The sequence below is a fragment of the Micrasema longulum genome, unplaced genomic scaffold (assembly GCF_059751315.1).
Source record: "Micrasema longulum isolate JH-2025_06_02 unplaced genomic scaffold, ASM5975131v1 h1tg000678l, whole genome shotgun sequence".
Classification (NCBI taxonomy): Eukaryota; Metazoa; Arthropoda; class Insecta; order Trichoptera; family Brachycentridae; genus Micrasema; species Micrasema longulum.
In genome coordinates, this window is record NW_028277874.1 from 1,713,947 (window position 1) to 1,728,988 (window position 15,042).

At 30.2% G+C, this 15,042-nt stretch overlaps 2 protein-coding genes across 2 annotated transcripts in view; one reads left to right on the forward strand and one right to left on the reverse strand.

Moving 5' to 3' along the window:
* Positions 1-1,803, reverse strand: part of Cln7 (CLN7/MFS domain-containing 8) — a 58,014-nt gene extending 56,211 nt beyond the window's left edge. Inside the window, exon 1 of the mRNA XM_088229493.1 lies at positions 1,558-1,803. The gene's annotated coding sequence lies outside the window, so the exon portion shown is untranslated. The remainder of the gene's footprint in view (positions 1-1,557) is intronic.
* Positions 1,804-5,316: 3,513 nt separating this feature from the next.
* LOC148279719 (methionine synthase reductase) lies at positions 5,317-9,987 on the forward strand. The gene is made up of 5 exons (XM_088229494.1): positions 5,317-5,540; positions 5,625-5,768; positions 8,148-8,387; positions 8,788-9,573; positions 9,683-9,987. Exons 1-5 carry the CDS (start codon positions 5,433-5,435, stop codon positions 9,899-9,901), a joined length of 1,497 nt encoding a protein of 498 aa, XP_088085620.1. The 5' UTR covers positions 5,317-5,432; the 3' UTR covers positions 9,902-9,987.
* Positions 9,988-15,042: the final 5,055 nt, after the last annotated feature.

Here is a 15,042-nt window from a genome sequence, read left to right on the forward strand (position 1 = left end):
TTATACTGCATATTCAAGGGAATGTTGTTAGAGTTACGTTTACTTTTAATAAAAGACCAAAAATATTTAGGATCGTTCACAATAGCTTTCTCACTTTCGAGTATGAAATTTTTAAAACATTCTTTTTGTAATTTTTTTTGCCTGGCCCGGAGCAAAACAAATGTATCATAATCACGTGGATTATTGTATTTCTTCCATTTTTTATGATATTTGGATTTCTCCTTAATAATTTTTATGAGAGATGAGCTGTACCAGCGAGGATATGAGTTATTTTTCAGTGTTTTTAGAGGTACAAACTCACTGAGAACATTTTTTAACTCTAAATAAAATTTCCGTGTTGCAGAATTCACACAATCACAATTAGAAAATTTTGTTTCCCAATCAATAGTCGAAAGAAAGGAATTAATACATTCAAATTCCACGCGCTTAAAATTAAACGCAACACGCTCCACTTCAGGTAGTGTCCGGGCGTTTAAAATATTCAATTCAACAAGAAGTGCTGGATGATGACTATCCTCATTTACCAATGTAATATCACTACGTTGAACCCTTAATTCTACGTTACTAAGCATTAAATCAAGCAACCTGCCATTTAAGTTCACTGTACCGTTATACTGGTGCAAGTCAGAAAATGACATTTTCCTTTTAAAATTGTATCTGCACACATTGTTTAATTATTTTTTTTATATCCAAATATGTTCTTTATACGAAACTGCTGCGTTATAGTATTTATGTAACAATACTTTTCAATTCGATTTTTATGTTTTTCACATTATATTAAAGTGTTTATATTATTTTAAATATAATATGTATAATATAAGGTATAAATAAATAAACTTCATGGGACTTAAAATCCTGTGTTGATATGGGCGAGCAATTACTGACACAGACACATGAGTATATCACCACAAATACAGGTTTTTTTTTTATTTTTATATACTCCTCCACTCGTTTGAAATATAGGATTAGAAACATGAAAAATAATTTTTAAAAACATACAACCGATGTGTATGAAAAGTATTATATTTGGATGAACATTTAAAGTAACTTCGTTGGTAACATATAGTTGAACATGTTTGGAAGAAAAAATTGTATGCACATTCTGCTTTTCATATGGAAAACTTTTTTTTGTCGATAAAATTTAAGATAAATGTTCTTCTCAACTTCCCATTGTAATCGGGGCCCTGAAGCGTAAGACTTTGTAAGACTGACGTCTGATCTACAAATGGTGGATGATAGACCTATGCCGCATTTGCTTTACCAATGCAGTGCCCTATTCACCGTCGGGTGCGGAAACTGGAAGATGATGATGGTGTATATAAAAAATCTGTCATTAGATATATCTCTTCAACAAAGGTAATGCAAATAAAACATGAAAAGACTATAACAAAAAGTGAAGCATGTTCGCTAAATTTGCATCACTTGTATAATCAAATCAAATCTAAGCTGGGCGTTTGCTTGTTTGATAATGTATATTACAACAATATTTCAATATTTCAAACAGGTATGGCCTACAAATACAACTCTCACTTTTTCAATAGTAAACAAAGAACTTACTTTGTTGTGGCTGTCAAAATCGTCCAAAAATCGCGATTCACTGTTTTATTTCGAGAAACCACACGAAAAGAGAGAAAACTGTCACATATTCTACACAATCTTGGCCTAATGTCAAATCTGTTTAACACATTTATAATGGCAGTAGAAAATATGGCAATGTTTACAGTTTGCAGCGAAGACAAGATACGAGAAACACGCGAAAAATGCGTATACCCAACCGTTTTACTGGGCGGCCGATCGCCGACTGACTCCGATCCGTGATTCGTCGACTCGTGATAGTTCGTAATTCGCATTTTCTTTGTGTTCGAAGTTCACAGCTGATTTTGTATTTTATTTTGTTTGCCGTATTTTACACAAAAAAAACAAATCTTTCGCGCCGCGCCTCGACGTCCTTGACTGGATATTTATTTTTTGACATTTATTCTTTGTAGATAGGACTATTACAAACAAAACTTACTAATTAAATCATTTCCCGCAACCACTGAGGTATAATTAAATAGAGATAAAACGATACTTAGAAATCATGTTCCAAAAAATAAGTTTAGTTTACTCGGTTCCGGAACTTAGGTTGAATGGAACACAAAAAGCAGGCATCATACACCATACACATATATCAATGCTCGCAACATGGTTTAGATAAAAACTCAATTCAGAACCGTAAAATGAATTTATTGACTTAAAAATGTATTAAGTCAAACCAATCTGAATAAAAATTTATTATTATGCACACAGGCGTCAACATCGGTAAATTTGTCCTGGATTCTGGAAGAACTAATTAATGGTCTGTGTGGCCTAGCTCTTAAATAGTTGCTCGGTACATATATTTTTATGCGTTTCAAAATGTTGATAATATAGAATAATATAGAAATCCAGGCATCTACAGGGCTTATAACCTGTCATTGGCTGATTTAAGTGGCCACTTTACACACTATGTAACATTCACCCCTCTGCCCATTTTTAAATGTTGTAATATGTTGATATTAGCGGCTCCCCAGGGAGTTGAATCCAGTCCTTGTCTACAAAAATTTGGACAAACTGAAAATATTGTTGATAAATTCACCTGGTTCATGAATACGTATATTTAGAAATTGAAAAAATAAAATTTTCAGACGTTGCCTAGTATGTAGGTGAAGGCATCTACAGGGCTTCTGATCTGTCATTGGCTGATTTAAGTGGCCACTTTACACACTATGTAACATTCACCACTCTGCCCATATTTGAATGTTGTAATATGTTGATATTAGCGGCTCCCCAGGGAGTTGAATCCAGTCCTTGTCTACAAAAATTTGGACAAACTCAAAATATTGTTGATAAATCCACCTGGTTCACGAACAAGTATATTTAGAAATTGAAAAAATAAAATTTTCAGACGTTGCCTAGTATGTAGGTGAAGGCATCTACAGGGCTTCTGATCTGTCATTGGCTGATTTAAGTGGCCACTTTACACACTATGTAACATTCACCACTCTGCCTATATTAAAATGTTGTGATATGTTGATATTAGCGGCTCCCCAGGGAGTTGAATCCAGTCCTTGTCTACAAAAATTTGGACAAACTCAAAATATTGTTGATAAATCCACCTGGTTCACGAACAAGTATATTTAAAAACTGAAAAAATAAAATTTTCAGGCGTTGCCTAGTAAGTATGTAGGTGAAATAATTTAATTAGATTAATCACACCCGCATAAGTAAAGGTTTCAACGCTTTAACTTCACAAATATCAACAGATGAAAGAATTGAAGGAATACAGATGTTCAAATGTGGGCAGAAAGATGAATGTTACACAGTGTGTAAATTGGTCACATAAACCAGCCAATGACAGGTCATAAGCCCTGTAGATACATAGACTGCTGTATTACCTTTTCTAAAATGACCTTTTCTAAAATGTTCTTCATCTCTGTTGCAATATGTTAAATTTTATCTACAAAGTAAAATTAAGTTTTCTGTATGAAAAATAGAATATGTTTACATTTTTTTATCAAAACTGGTCAATTACAGGTTACCATCGAAGATGCTTTGAATTTATATACAAATATAGGTATATATATTTTCGTAAATAAAAAATCGATGTTAGTTTATACTCCATATGTGTCTATGAAGACAGTGTTTGTAATCGCACAAACCAGCCAAAAAAATAGTATTAAATACACTCAAGACTCATTTTACACGTATCGTCCAAACCCAGGCGGCACGGTAAAATAAGGATGGATTGACGTTCATAATTGTTTTGTATTAAATTAAAATTTATTTAGCGGCTAATCTCAGATGTAAATTCCAGCAAAATAAAATCGAGTAGAGTGGAGATTTGTCTGCCTTGTAGTGTACTGGTTAATGCGTTTCTCTGCCATTAAATTGATATAAAAAATGAAAACGAGCTTATTAAATCAAAATACAATAAATATCAATCCACCCCATGTTATTTTATTGAAAGAGGTGAAAATAAAATAAAATGACCGTAATAATTATGAATATAGTGAAGCTATTAAATTAATATTTTTTAAAGGATTTTATTGACTTTCTGTCCTTAGCGTGGTCATAAAATTATTAAGTAATAGTGAATTAATACTAAAGCTGGTATACAATAAATAACATGTTGCATGACAATGATAAAAGATGCACTAAACAGTTTACTTGAAACCAGTTTCAACAACGTAGCTATATGAGATAAAGGACACCATTTGCATAAATATTTAACAGAAACAAGATCTCAGAGTGTTCTCTCTCGCTTACTTAAAAAAGCTCTGAATTCTATATTGGTTCATAAAAACTTGTTTTGATGTAGGATTACATTTTTATTCTTGGAATTAATGTTTCTGTTATACGATACCACGTGTTTTTTTAAAAGAAATCGCATATTTTTTTTATTGAAATGTTTGGTTTACTTACAAATTTTTCAAATTATCTAGATTAAAATGTAAATTGTTTTTTAGTTATACAATGAAATGATTGAAAATCAAGAAGTATATTTAGTTGAGTAGGTACAGCTGAGCCTTAAGAATAAATAAAATTGTCTTTGCAATGCAAACCTTTATTACACTAAATTTATAAAATAAACAAATAATCAGGTTTTATGATAAACATTTGTAAAAGGTGTGCCAAGACAGAAGTTCACCCGTTAGAATAGTTTATTATTTATTGATTCATAAATTATTGATTTATTTACAATTATTGAGATACGAGTCATTATTACATTGGGATTCATTTCTCTGTTGCTTTAAAACAGATAATATACTACAATAGTTAGCACAAAAATAACATTTTAGTATAAGAAGAATATATTAAAAAACGTTACACATATCGCATCAATATGAAATAAGTAAATAAAGACAAACATTTTTGCTTTACATGAAACAACAAACTTAAATAATTAAGAAGTTATCCAGGAGATTCTAATATAATTAAATTCATAAACAAAATAAAATGAAGATATTTTTTCTCATATGACAGATAGAATAAAAAAATGTCACGGAACATATTATTGTAGTTCTTACAAATACTGAATTTAATTTTGTCCGCCGTTTCTTTGGTACCTATTGAAAACAGTTCAAACTTTAGACTTTATATTTGAAAACCGTTGACCGTTTTAGTACTTTAAATTTGAATGAATATTATAAATTTTTTTATTAGTTACTTTTTACGAAACAGTATTATTATGTCGATGGGACAATGTTCAAAAAACTACTTTATTGTCCTTTAATGCGTCACACTTTTAGTGTTTTCGGATGTTTTTTGTAAATATATTAAACGTTGACAACATTTATAATGTCAAATGCAAACGCCAATGTCAGTCATGTGTCATCTGTATTCGAACATGCGATTTTTTCTCATGATTAGTTCGGGAATTTTATTTTAAGTGATTTATTCGTGTAAGCAAAATGGTGTGTGAAGATAGAAAATCTTTTTCGGATCTGCAAGGCGTTGTATTGCACTTACCACCGATTCCATCCGAAAATATAGACATAACCTACGATCCACTGAAAAAGGTGTTAATTCAAGGAAAAACTATGATCGATGTACACGTTTTTATCGGACTCTCCCATCTTTATAAGTGTTTTCTTATGTTGTAGTTGGAAAATGCTGAAATTGCGGCCACGACTTGTATTTTGCCATTCGCTGCTAGTGATCTTAAAACCTTTTCTGTCAAGGAAGCTAGATATCTAACAACAAGTGATGATGTCAAAACTGTGATAGAAATTTCTCTAGACAACAAGGTTTGATGTAAATTTGAAAAACAAATAGAACGAGTGACCAATAAAATTAAATCATTGTGCAACTAAACTTGTCTAGTCTGGTAATCCCCTCGTTCAAAATCTCTCAATTTAATAATCGTGCTTAACTATTCTGGAACACAAGCGTTCCTTTGTCAAGGCATGATTTTTTTAAAGATAAAACGTTTCAGTTCATTTCCTAAATGTAAATAATTTGTGCTGAAAAAATGGGAATTAAGTTTTGTTTGAGTGGGATCTAAACTATTGATCCGTGAGTCCACAATACTACCATGAGACAACAACCATGTTGAATTATAGAGCCCATAATAATGTTTGCAATTTTATAAGCAGTTCTCTGGAGATGATCTCTTCATGGGATTGAAATTAAAAATCAAGTACACCGTTAATCTCTTTTTGCACAATTTGTAATAACAACATACAAATATAAATTTAAAAAAGCATTATTTTAACAATGCGTAAAATAAGTTAAATAATGAGAAAGTTCTCCTTTTTAAAAATTTGTTAAAAGACTTCAAAATAAGCTAAAAATATTTTCTTAAGTATAGTATTATCATCGCTATGCTTTTTTTAAGTTTTGCAATTTTGAAATTACCCTGCCCGTGATGTAGCTAGTTGCCGTCGGTGAATTGCCCTGACATAAAAAAAGAAAACCCTGCACGTACCTGTAATACTTACAAAATCGAAGCAAGGGCAGATACTGTTGGAGCAAAATGTCCCCTTAGAACTTCAGAAATGAAGATATTACGACCTGTCATGTAGAACCCTCAGAGATAGGATACCAAACAAAGAGATTCGTCAAATGTGCAACATAGAGGACATTGTAAGATGGAATAAGCGGAGAAGACGATTTTGGAGAGATCGCGTTGAGAGGATGGATCCAGCAAGGATTCTTAAGATTGTGATGCACGAGATCCCAGAAGAACGCCGGCCACCAGGACGACCACCAATGAGGTGGAGGGAAAGTTGGATATCTGTATCACAGGATCAAGACTAATATCTAGCCATAATCGGCAGAACAACGTAAGCGACACTTTCGGCGAATTGCATTTTTTAAGGAAAAGTGTTCCTTATTGCCCCCTGCACAAGTGTTAAAAACATCATAGCTCCATAAAATTCACCTGCCACATTTAAGGATATTTATTTTATTCATTAAAAGTAAACAACAGCCATTGTAACGAAAAAATATACAATATTTACACATAAACCAAAATTTTAGGCTAATTATACTTTTCTATATATTACTCCGCATCATTTCACTCATAAAAAAAAAAGTATGTGGCTTTTAGCGTTTAAACTTGTTGACATATTATTTTTAAGCTAAGCAAAACAACGTAACTGACGACAATGTAGGCGGTTACGCTAACTCGCCACCAAAAACTAAACCTATCAGAGTTATGGGCAAAACAGCATTACCGCCACGGAAAGCAGAAGGTATTTAAACAATTTGGCTGTAATTTCAGTATTGACAGTAACCAACCATTATAAATCCTATTTACCGAATTATTAAAAAAAAAAAATGGAACAAAAAAAAAAAAAAAACTTCCTGCACAATTCACTATTTGTCGCTTACGTTGTTCTGCCGATTATGGCTCAATATCCTTTATAGACAGATCGCAAGATCCATAGAAAGAAGAAGAAGAACCTCATATATGTGAAAACTCGCTAAAGATGGCTTCCCGGAAACATGTCGAAACACATAATTGATTGGTCCCAACTCAACACAGGACTTTGATTCCATGGAGTTTAGATTTGTGTCTCAATAAATGTTACATAAATATATTGTGAATTAAATAAAAAAGTAGTTAATTTTTATTAAAACATATTTTAATTAATTTTTTCATGCATTTTCAAGAAACTTTGCTTCCAATTAAATGCTCTTATTTTTACAGCGTGTACAAAAACATTTTTTATTTACAATTTCCTATAGCACTGGAACTTTCTCATTATTCCATTGTTTTTTTTATTATTTGAATGTAAATATTACACAGGCTCTGAAAATCTTTTGTAATGAAAGTAATGTCGTATCAAATGTGCGTAAACGGGTATGTCTATTATTTGATAGTGAATTTTTGAACTATTGTGTTATTTTATCCTTCTAAATACAATTAAGGTACAATAAATAGTATTCTTTTTTAAAAATCCTGATTTCATTTTTATACAAGAGAATCTATAAACCATTTTTTTTCCATGGTTACTGCGTGGAACGTATTCACCATGTAAGACGAGGTTCCGGTGTACTTACATAGTAGTGATATAAATTTCTGATCTATTGACTTTTGCATGTTAGTTTGCAACAATTCTGACTGGAGCTGAATAAATATTTATAGCTCGTTTAAAATTTGTTATACCCTTTTTTTTCAGGATAGCTTATGTTTTAAACCTGGGGACACCATTGGCATTTTACCACGAAATTCAGCAAAAGAAGTACAATTTATATTGGCTCATTTGAATTTAACTGATGTGTGCAACCATCAATATAAAATAACTCTTAAAGATGTTAATGCAAAAAAGAAACCAGCATTACCGATTCACATACCTCTTACTGGCACTCTTGAATATTTACTAACAAATTGCATTGACATAAGAAGCGTTCTAAAAAAAGTAAGTCAGTTTTCTAATTATTTGTACTTATTTTTAAGAAACTACAAACTCATATTATCTGATAAATTAACATTTGTGTTTTGAAATAGTGAAATTCAAATTCATTCTTATGCATTCAAAATAAAACTAAATATTTAAGGCGTTAAATTAGGACAGCATATCAGACCAGGAACCGTTGAGCAATGGCTCAATATTATTAAGGTATAATACTCTCCAATAGCAAGAGTAAAACATAGTTAACTGATGTGAAAGATGTCATTTTCTAAAATAATAATGTTCAGCTGCCTGACTGCTTTTCCTATCGGCATGACCAGAGGCAGGTTAGTTCTGGAAGCCGGGAGATAAAACAGTCTGCGTTGAGGTAAAAATGTGTATTTTTTAATGTCATTAATATTTTTAGGTATTCATAGGAGCTCTCAGTACGTACACAGTAGATTCAACTGAAAAACGATGTCTCGAAGAACTTTGCAGTCGAGAGGGTGCTCAACTTTACAATGACGAAATAATCATTAAGGGAACAAGTATCCTAGATATTTTAAAGTATTATCCCTCATGCAAGCCTCCTATCACTCTTTTGATACAACATCTTCCACGACTGATGCCGAGACCGTACTCCATCTGCAACAGTCCACTCTCAAATAAAAATGTCATCAAAATTTGTTTCTCAGTGATCGAAATCAAATCAAATGTAAAAGGATTGACAACGGGCGGGCTAGAAACTATAGTAAAAAGATGCTCAGCAGAAAATGGTAGTGATTCTAAACATGTGAATGACCTTGAATCTAATATGGATCTAGTAAATGTTAAGTTAAATTACTTATTGATCAGTACGCAACCTTCTATTGAAAACCAAAGCCCTGTGAATGATGGAAAGAACTTGATATCTGCTTATTTAAGAAATTCTAACAATTTTTGTTTGCCAATCGATCATATAACACCGATTGTTATGATTGCTCTTGGAACTGGTATATCTCCGTTTGTTGGATTTTTAGAAGAAAGACAACAAATTAAAATAATCTCTCCAGATTTAATCTTGGGAGCAGTTTGGCTTTACTTTGGATGTCGTTATTCAGATAGGGATTATATATATAAGGAGAGGTTAAAAGAGTTTACAGATGATGGGACATTGTCAAGAATAGTTGTATCACATTCAAGGGAATTTGATTGTGAATTTCAATACATCCAAGTAAGTTTGATGGAGTGAACCACCTCGCTCCGACACTCAAATAACCACTATGTATACTTTGCGTAAATGTTCTAAAAGTTTTTAATAATACTTTTGTACTATTTTTCAGGACGGCTTGATGTATGATGCTAATAAAATTGTGAATCTCATAACAGAAGAAAATGCGAATGTTTACATGTGCGGAGATATAAACAAAATCGCTGGACCCATAACAGAATGTTTAACAAATTGTTTTGTTAAAGAAAAAAATATGACCTTAGAAGAGGCCGAGATCACAATAAAAAATCTGAAATCAAATAACAGGTTTATACAGGACATATGGTCATAAATAAAAAGCTCATATTTTTCGTAAATATGTATGTATTTAAACCATTACACAGTGCAAAAATATATAATATATATTACAAAATATTATCCTAGTATTTTATTCTAGTTTATTTTGGTAATTATGAAACGCAATTTATAAAAAAATGCTATAAAATATAAAATTTTAAAAATCCTTAGGAATATTGTCACTAAAAGTTCATTGCAAACACATCAATATTTTATACACACTTATTTGTAAACACACTATTGATTTCTGTAGGTAATAATGGTACGACTTAGTCTATTTGCAAGTCTAAATAATATAATACAACAAATGAGCAAAATAAAAGTAAAATTAATAAAAATGTCCCTAAGCAATACATACTTTTTTTAAAAGTTTTATAATATTGATTAACAAGAGTAAAAAAAATATGAAAATGAACTTGAGGCCGTATGTGATGGACGGTTATAATCAATTTCAAACTATGTTGTTATCTGTGTGTGGTAAAATATTGGAAAATATCGTTCAGTCTTTGTTATGCAAGTTTAAAGGATATAAAGTTGGGTATTGCAGTGTTGACAAATTGTTTTTATGTTAGATAAAATTTCTTGAGCAATTTTAAATAAGTTAATTTAAAACAGTTGGCAAAAGCACACATTCACAGTTAAAAAAGATCTAATATTTTTCATGGTTGATAGTTGGAATGACAGTAAACATATGATTACAGAACTTCCTTAGCTAGATTTTAAATCTGTATATGATTTGCATGTATTTTTGGTAAAAGTATCTCAATAATAAAATAAAATTATATTTGACACATTCGTAACATTATTCAGACTATAATAGTCCTTAATTTAATTACATAAACTCCTTATTTATTCTTGGCAGATTTATCAGTATTGAAACTTTATGAGCAAAGTTTCAGCGAACAAAAATATTTTTCAAATAAACATAATTTATAAATCCCTTGCTAATTTTCAAAAACCTTTTGAATAATTTCGGCATAAGAGATAAGGCAACAGATTGAGGAGATATTAACTTATTAATTATCCTAAGAATACAAGCAGTTTATTTTTTAAATATAACAATCATATACTAAGAAGAGTTAGAATTTGAAACGCTCATCTCAAATAAGGCATTCATCTTTCCCATAGGAATGCAACGTTTTGGATGTAGAATAAATCTTTCTTATGAATTTTTTTCACAAGCCGGAATTTTAGGTTCGAAAAAAAACATTTGATATTAATTATACAGATATCGACGCAAGCAAAAAAAATACTCAGATAAGTGTAAACGAGACTTTCAAAAATTACTAAAAAATAACTCAAATCTGTCAAAGGAACTACTTTGAACCAAATTTCTTACAGCAAATTGATATTAAAATACAATTCATACTGAATTAAATAATTATGTTTTAACTTCTTTCACTTGAGCAGAATATTGGAATCAGTATGTGAAATGCAAATTGATTTTTAATTTAGGAATGTTAATATTTTTTAGCGGAAATAATATTTATTGTACCATATAAACCCAAAAATACAAGAACCATATAAAATATATCAATTTTACTCACAAAAGACCCATATAGTGAATTTATTAGTGGATTTGAGCACTTGTTAATAAAAACACTACAATATATTTGGGTTTATATGGTATAGTAATGTTTGTAGGATCAAAATTTCAATTTTATATGTATTTAAAAAAAATATTTTTTGGCCATTATTTACATTGGAGAATACATTAAAATTGATTAAACAATAGTTTCACAAGGTTCAATTCTGAGTACTTTATCTCATTTAGGTAGGCAGTTTAATGAAATATTTTGTACCTAGAAGGGTGTTGAGAATAAGGCTACTTTGAAAAATACTTGTAGGTTTTTGCTTTATTTTTTTATATTTTATTTTGAATGTAAACCTCTGTCTCAGCATCTGGTACTAACATTGCACGTCAAATGTAATGATTACGTAATACAATTTATAGGCACAAACAGTTAGCACATAGACAATATAGAATTATAGTATTATTGAATCATTTGACAGGCACTGAATTACAGTAAAATACACGGCACCAAGTGCTTGTAAAATCCATCAAGTAACAATGGATACAGACTTTGCATTATAATTTTGGAGGCCTAAAACTGCAGTGTTGGCATAAATAACTGCAACTTATATAATTAATTGAAGTGTTTAAATTAATACAAAAGGTATAGTCTAAGTTTAGCTTATAAAAAATTTCAATCTACATTAGCTGGTAAAGTGAGCACCTTTTATACATAATTGTGCATTAAAATGTACAAAGTGGTATGGACACTATTTGTCAAAAATCACATTTAAAAAAATTGACCGATTTCTTAATTTTGACATTCGCTGTTAAAATAAAATATCAAAAAAAAAAAGAAATCTTAGCATTCTTATTATTTACCTAAATATTTCGATTTCGGGGCCATTTTCAACGAGTTATAAATAACTTACTATTAGAGAATGGGAATCAAGTTGGGGTAGAGTAGGGTTCAAACCTCGGACCCCTGATTCGTGAGTCCGCAACACTAACTACAACACTAATTTAATGTGGTAATTTATTAATCTGTATTAAGAAATACAGAATTCAGATGATACATTTTACAGATGTGTTTGGAAAGTATATAAGGAAGAAATGTAATCAGTTTTCTCAAATTATATGTATATTCAGGCAGATAAATCAAATTAGTCCGCATTTGAACAAATTTTCAAAGTTTTTTCAAAATTTGATTTCGGTTTGAAGGTACCAAAGAGTATTTTTACTGTAATTATAATGGAATGATATTGTGTTTATTTTCAAGAACAGAGAACTCGTTTTTAAGAATATCAATACAATACCAATAAAACATAATGGTTTTATTGTCAATGTTTTAAGATTGAATGTTTAAGTTTATGTATAGGTATAAAACTATTTATTTTGGTATGAAAACATAATCAATAATTTGGAAATATGGTTTCTTCATTGACTATAGAGTTGTTTGTTCGGTGAAAATTTTGTTTATTTTTATGAAAAAATAATGAACAAACAGTTCATAACTAAATACATACATTATAACTTTTTGTAATCTGATTAAATACAGCACTTTGCATAAATACATAAAATTACAATTAAAGTAACTTAAGACTTCATAAAATTATTTTTCTCTAAATTTTAATATTTCTTTGAATTATTTCAGGAAAAACAGCCGTTTCTTGTAATTAAAAAAAAAATGTATTGAACCATAACATATAGCAGGTTTTTGTAAGTTACTACATAAAGCTAAGTTTTTTTTAGGGTCCAATACAAACATAAGAGACTCCAAAAATAAGCACAAAAATAAGATGGCATATTCATATATAAAAAATTAAACAGCAATTGGACTAACAATGCTTTATGTGATGATCACTCAACAATTTAATGTTAGCAATGTAGGTAATATGAAAAAAATTCTTTAGTGCTTATAGTAACTAATTTCAACTATATAATTTGATTGACAAAGCAAAGTTAGCTGACTTTTTGATTGGGAAAAGAATCGAATTGTGGTTCCGTGGCTAATGTGCCAAACTCACAGATCAGAGGTTCGAACCCTGCTCTACCTTAACTTGATTCCCATTTTCTAACAGTGAATTATTTACAACTTGTTAAACGTGTCCCCAAAATTGAAATATTTGGGTAAATCATAAGAATGCAAATATAAATGTTTTATTTAAAATAAATTATTTTAGAATAATTTTACATGAAACAGAAAAATAAATCGTGGGGTAGAAATCCATTTTAGGAATGATGTGAAAAAAGTGAATATATATTGTCGATTACGTTATGACACCGCACATCTCAAAATATGTTTTCCTTTTACTATTTCTTTTCTACTAAAATTACACCAAGATTTGTGCCATCTTGTAATTTACACGAAAATTTACTGATCTAAAAATATATTTCGATATACAGTAGGGCCTTGCCAATCTGGACCTCCGCTTATGCGGTAATCCAGACGGATGGGACGGGGGCATTCGCCAGGGAGGTGGGAGGCTCCCACATGTGTCGAGCGCCACGCTAAGCAGTCTGTTGTCTATCATCGAAACAACTAATTAAACTTTTGTTTTTTTAGCTTTATTTCAAATGTACAGCCTTCCTACATGTTTATATTCACTATTGTTAATAAACATGTTTTATTATCATTAAAGTATCGCAGACCACAATCTGGACGCCTCGGTAATCCCTCAGGAACCCTGTTAAATTGTCTTTTTTATCATTAATCAAGAAGGTTTATATTTATCCTAAAAACCTGAGACATGTGGTGTAATAATAAATGTTACAATTTAGATTTACTTGACTTTTTATACAAACGTGTTTCGTGTAAGTCTTAATTTTTAAGATTCCTACTCACATAAAGTTGTCCACTAAACAATATTCAAGCATTTTTAAAACCTCATTAAAATAACAATAAAATTTTATTTGTCATGAGTTTTGTTCGACAATTAATATAACACATGATTATTAATATTATAATCATTTTATAATAATTTATAATCATTTTAATAGAAAGTATCAGTGAAACACAATGGTTTAGTTTTTCGTTATTAACTCTTTGGTTAACAAAGAAAATAAAAATTAAAACAAGGAGTTTGATTGGTACATTATCAAAAAAAAATATCTACATAAACATTAATATTATGCATTTTTCTAATAGAATGTGAATAGTAGTTTATTTTATACAAATTCACATAATGGGAATCGGTAGATAAATATTTACAATACCGTGAAGAATATTTAGATGATAACATATCAAAAGCTAGATAAGGATGGTACAAATTTAATAACATTGGTCTCACAGTTAATGTACGCTTAAAAAAATGGTAAAAAATAAAACTATTAAAAACAATTGGCACATTTGATACAATCACAATCATTCACACATTAATTAGCGTGGAAAAATGGGGTCTAAATTTAAAAGTATAATTATTTAAAAAATCATAATGAGGAAATTCAGTGATATTTGAAATTTTTATATTATAAAGTACAAAATAGTCCATATCATATTTATTACAAGGAAGACACAGTGTAAGAAGACAACGTATCACCGGATTAAAAAAGGTTCCACTGTAGCTCCAAATTCTTATTAAGCGCGCTGCGGACAAAATAAAAATTGCAACGATGATAGCAAA

Bases quoted from the DNA above. Each gene is read 5' to 3' on its own strand.
- LOC148279719 (XM_088229494.1), top strand. From the start codon at position 5,433: ATGGTGTGTGAAGATAGAAAATCTTTTTCGGATCTGCAAGGCGTTGTA. The intron at 5,769-8,147 runs GTTTGATGTAAA...CTTTTTTTTCAG, and splicing joins AAATTTCTCTAGACAACAAG to GATAGCTTATGTTTTAAACC. The intron at 8,388-8,787 runs GTAAGTCAGTTT...TAATATTTTTAG, and splicing joins TAAGAAGCGTTCTAAAAAAA to GTATTCATAGGAGCTCTCAG.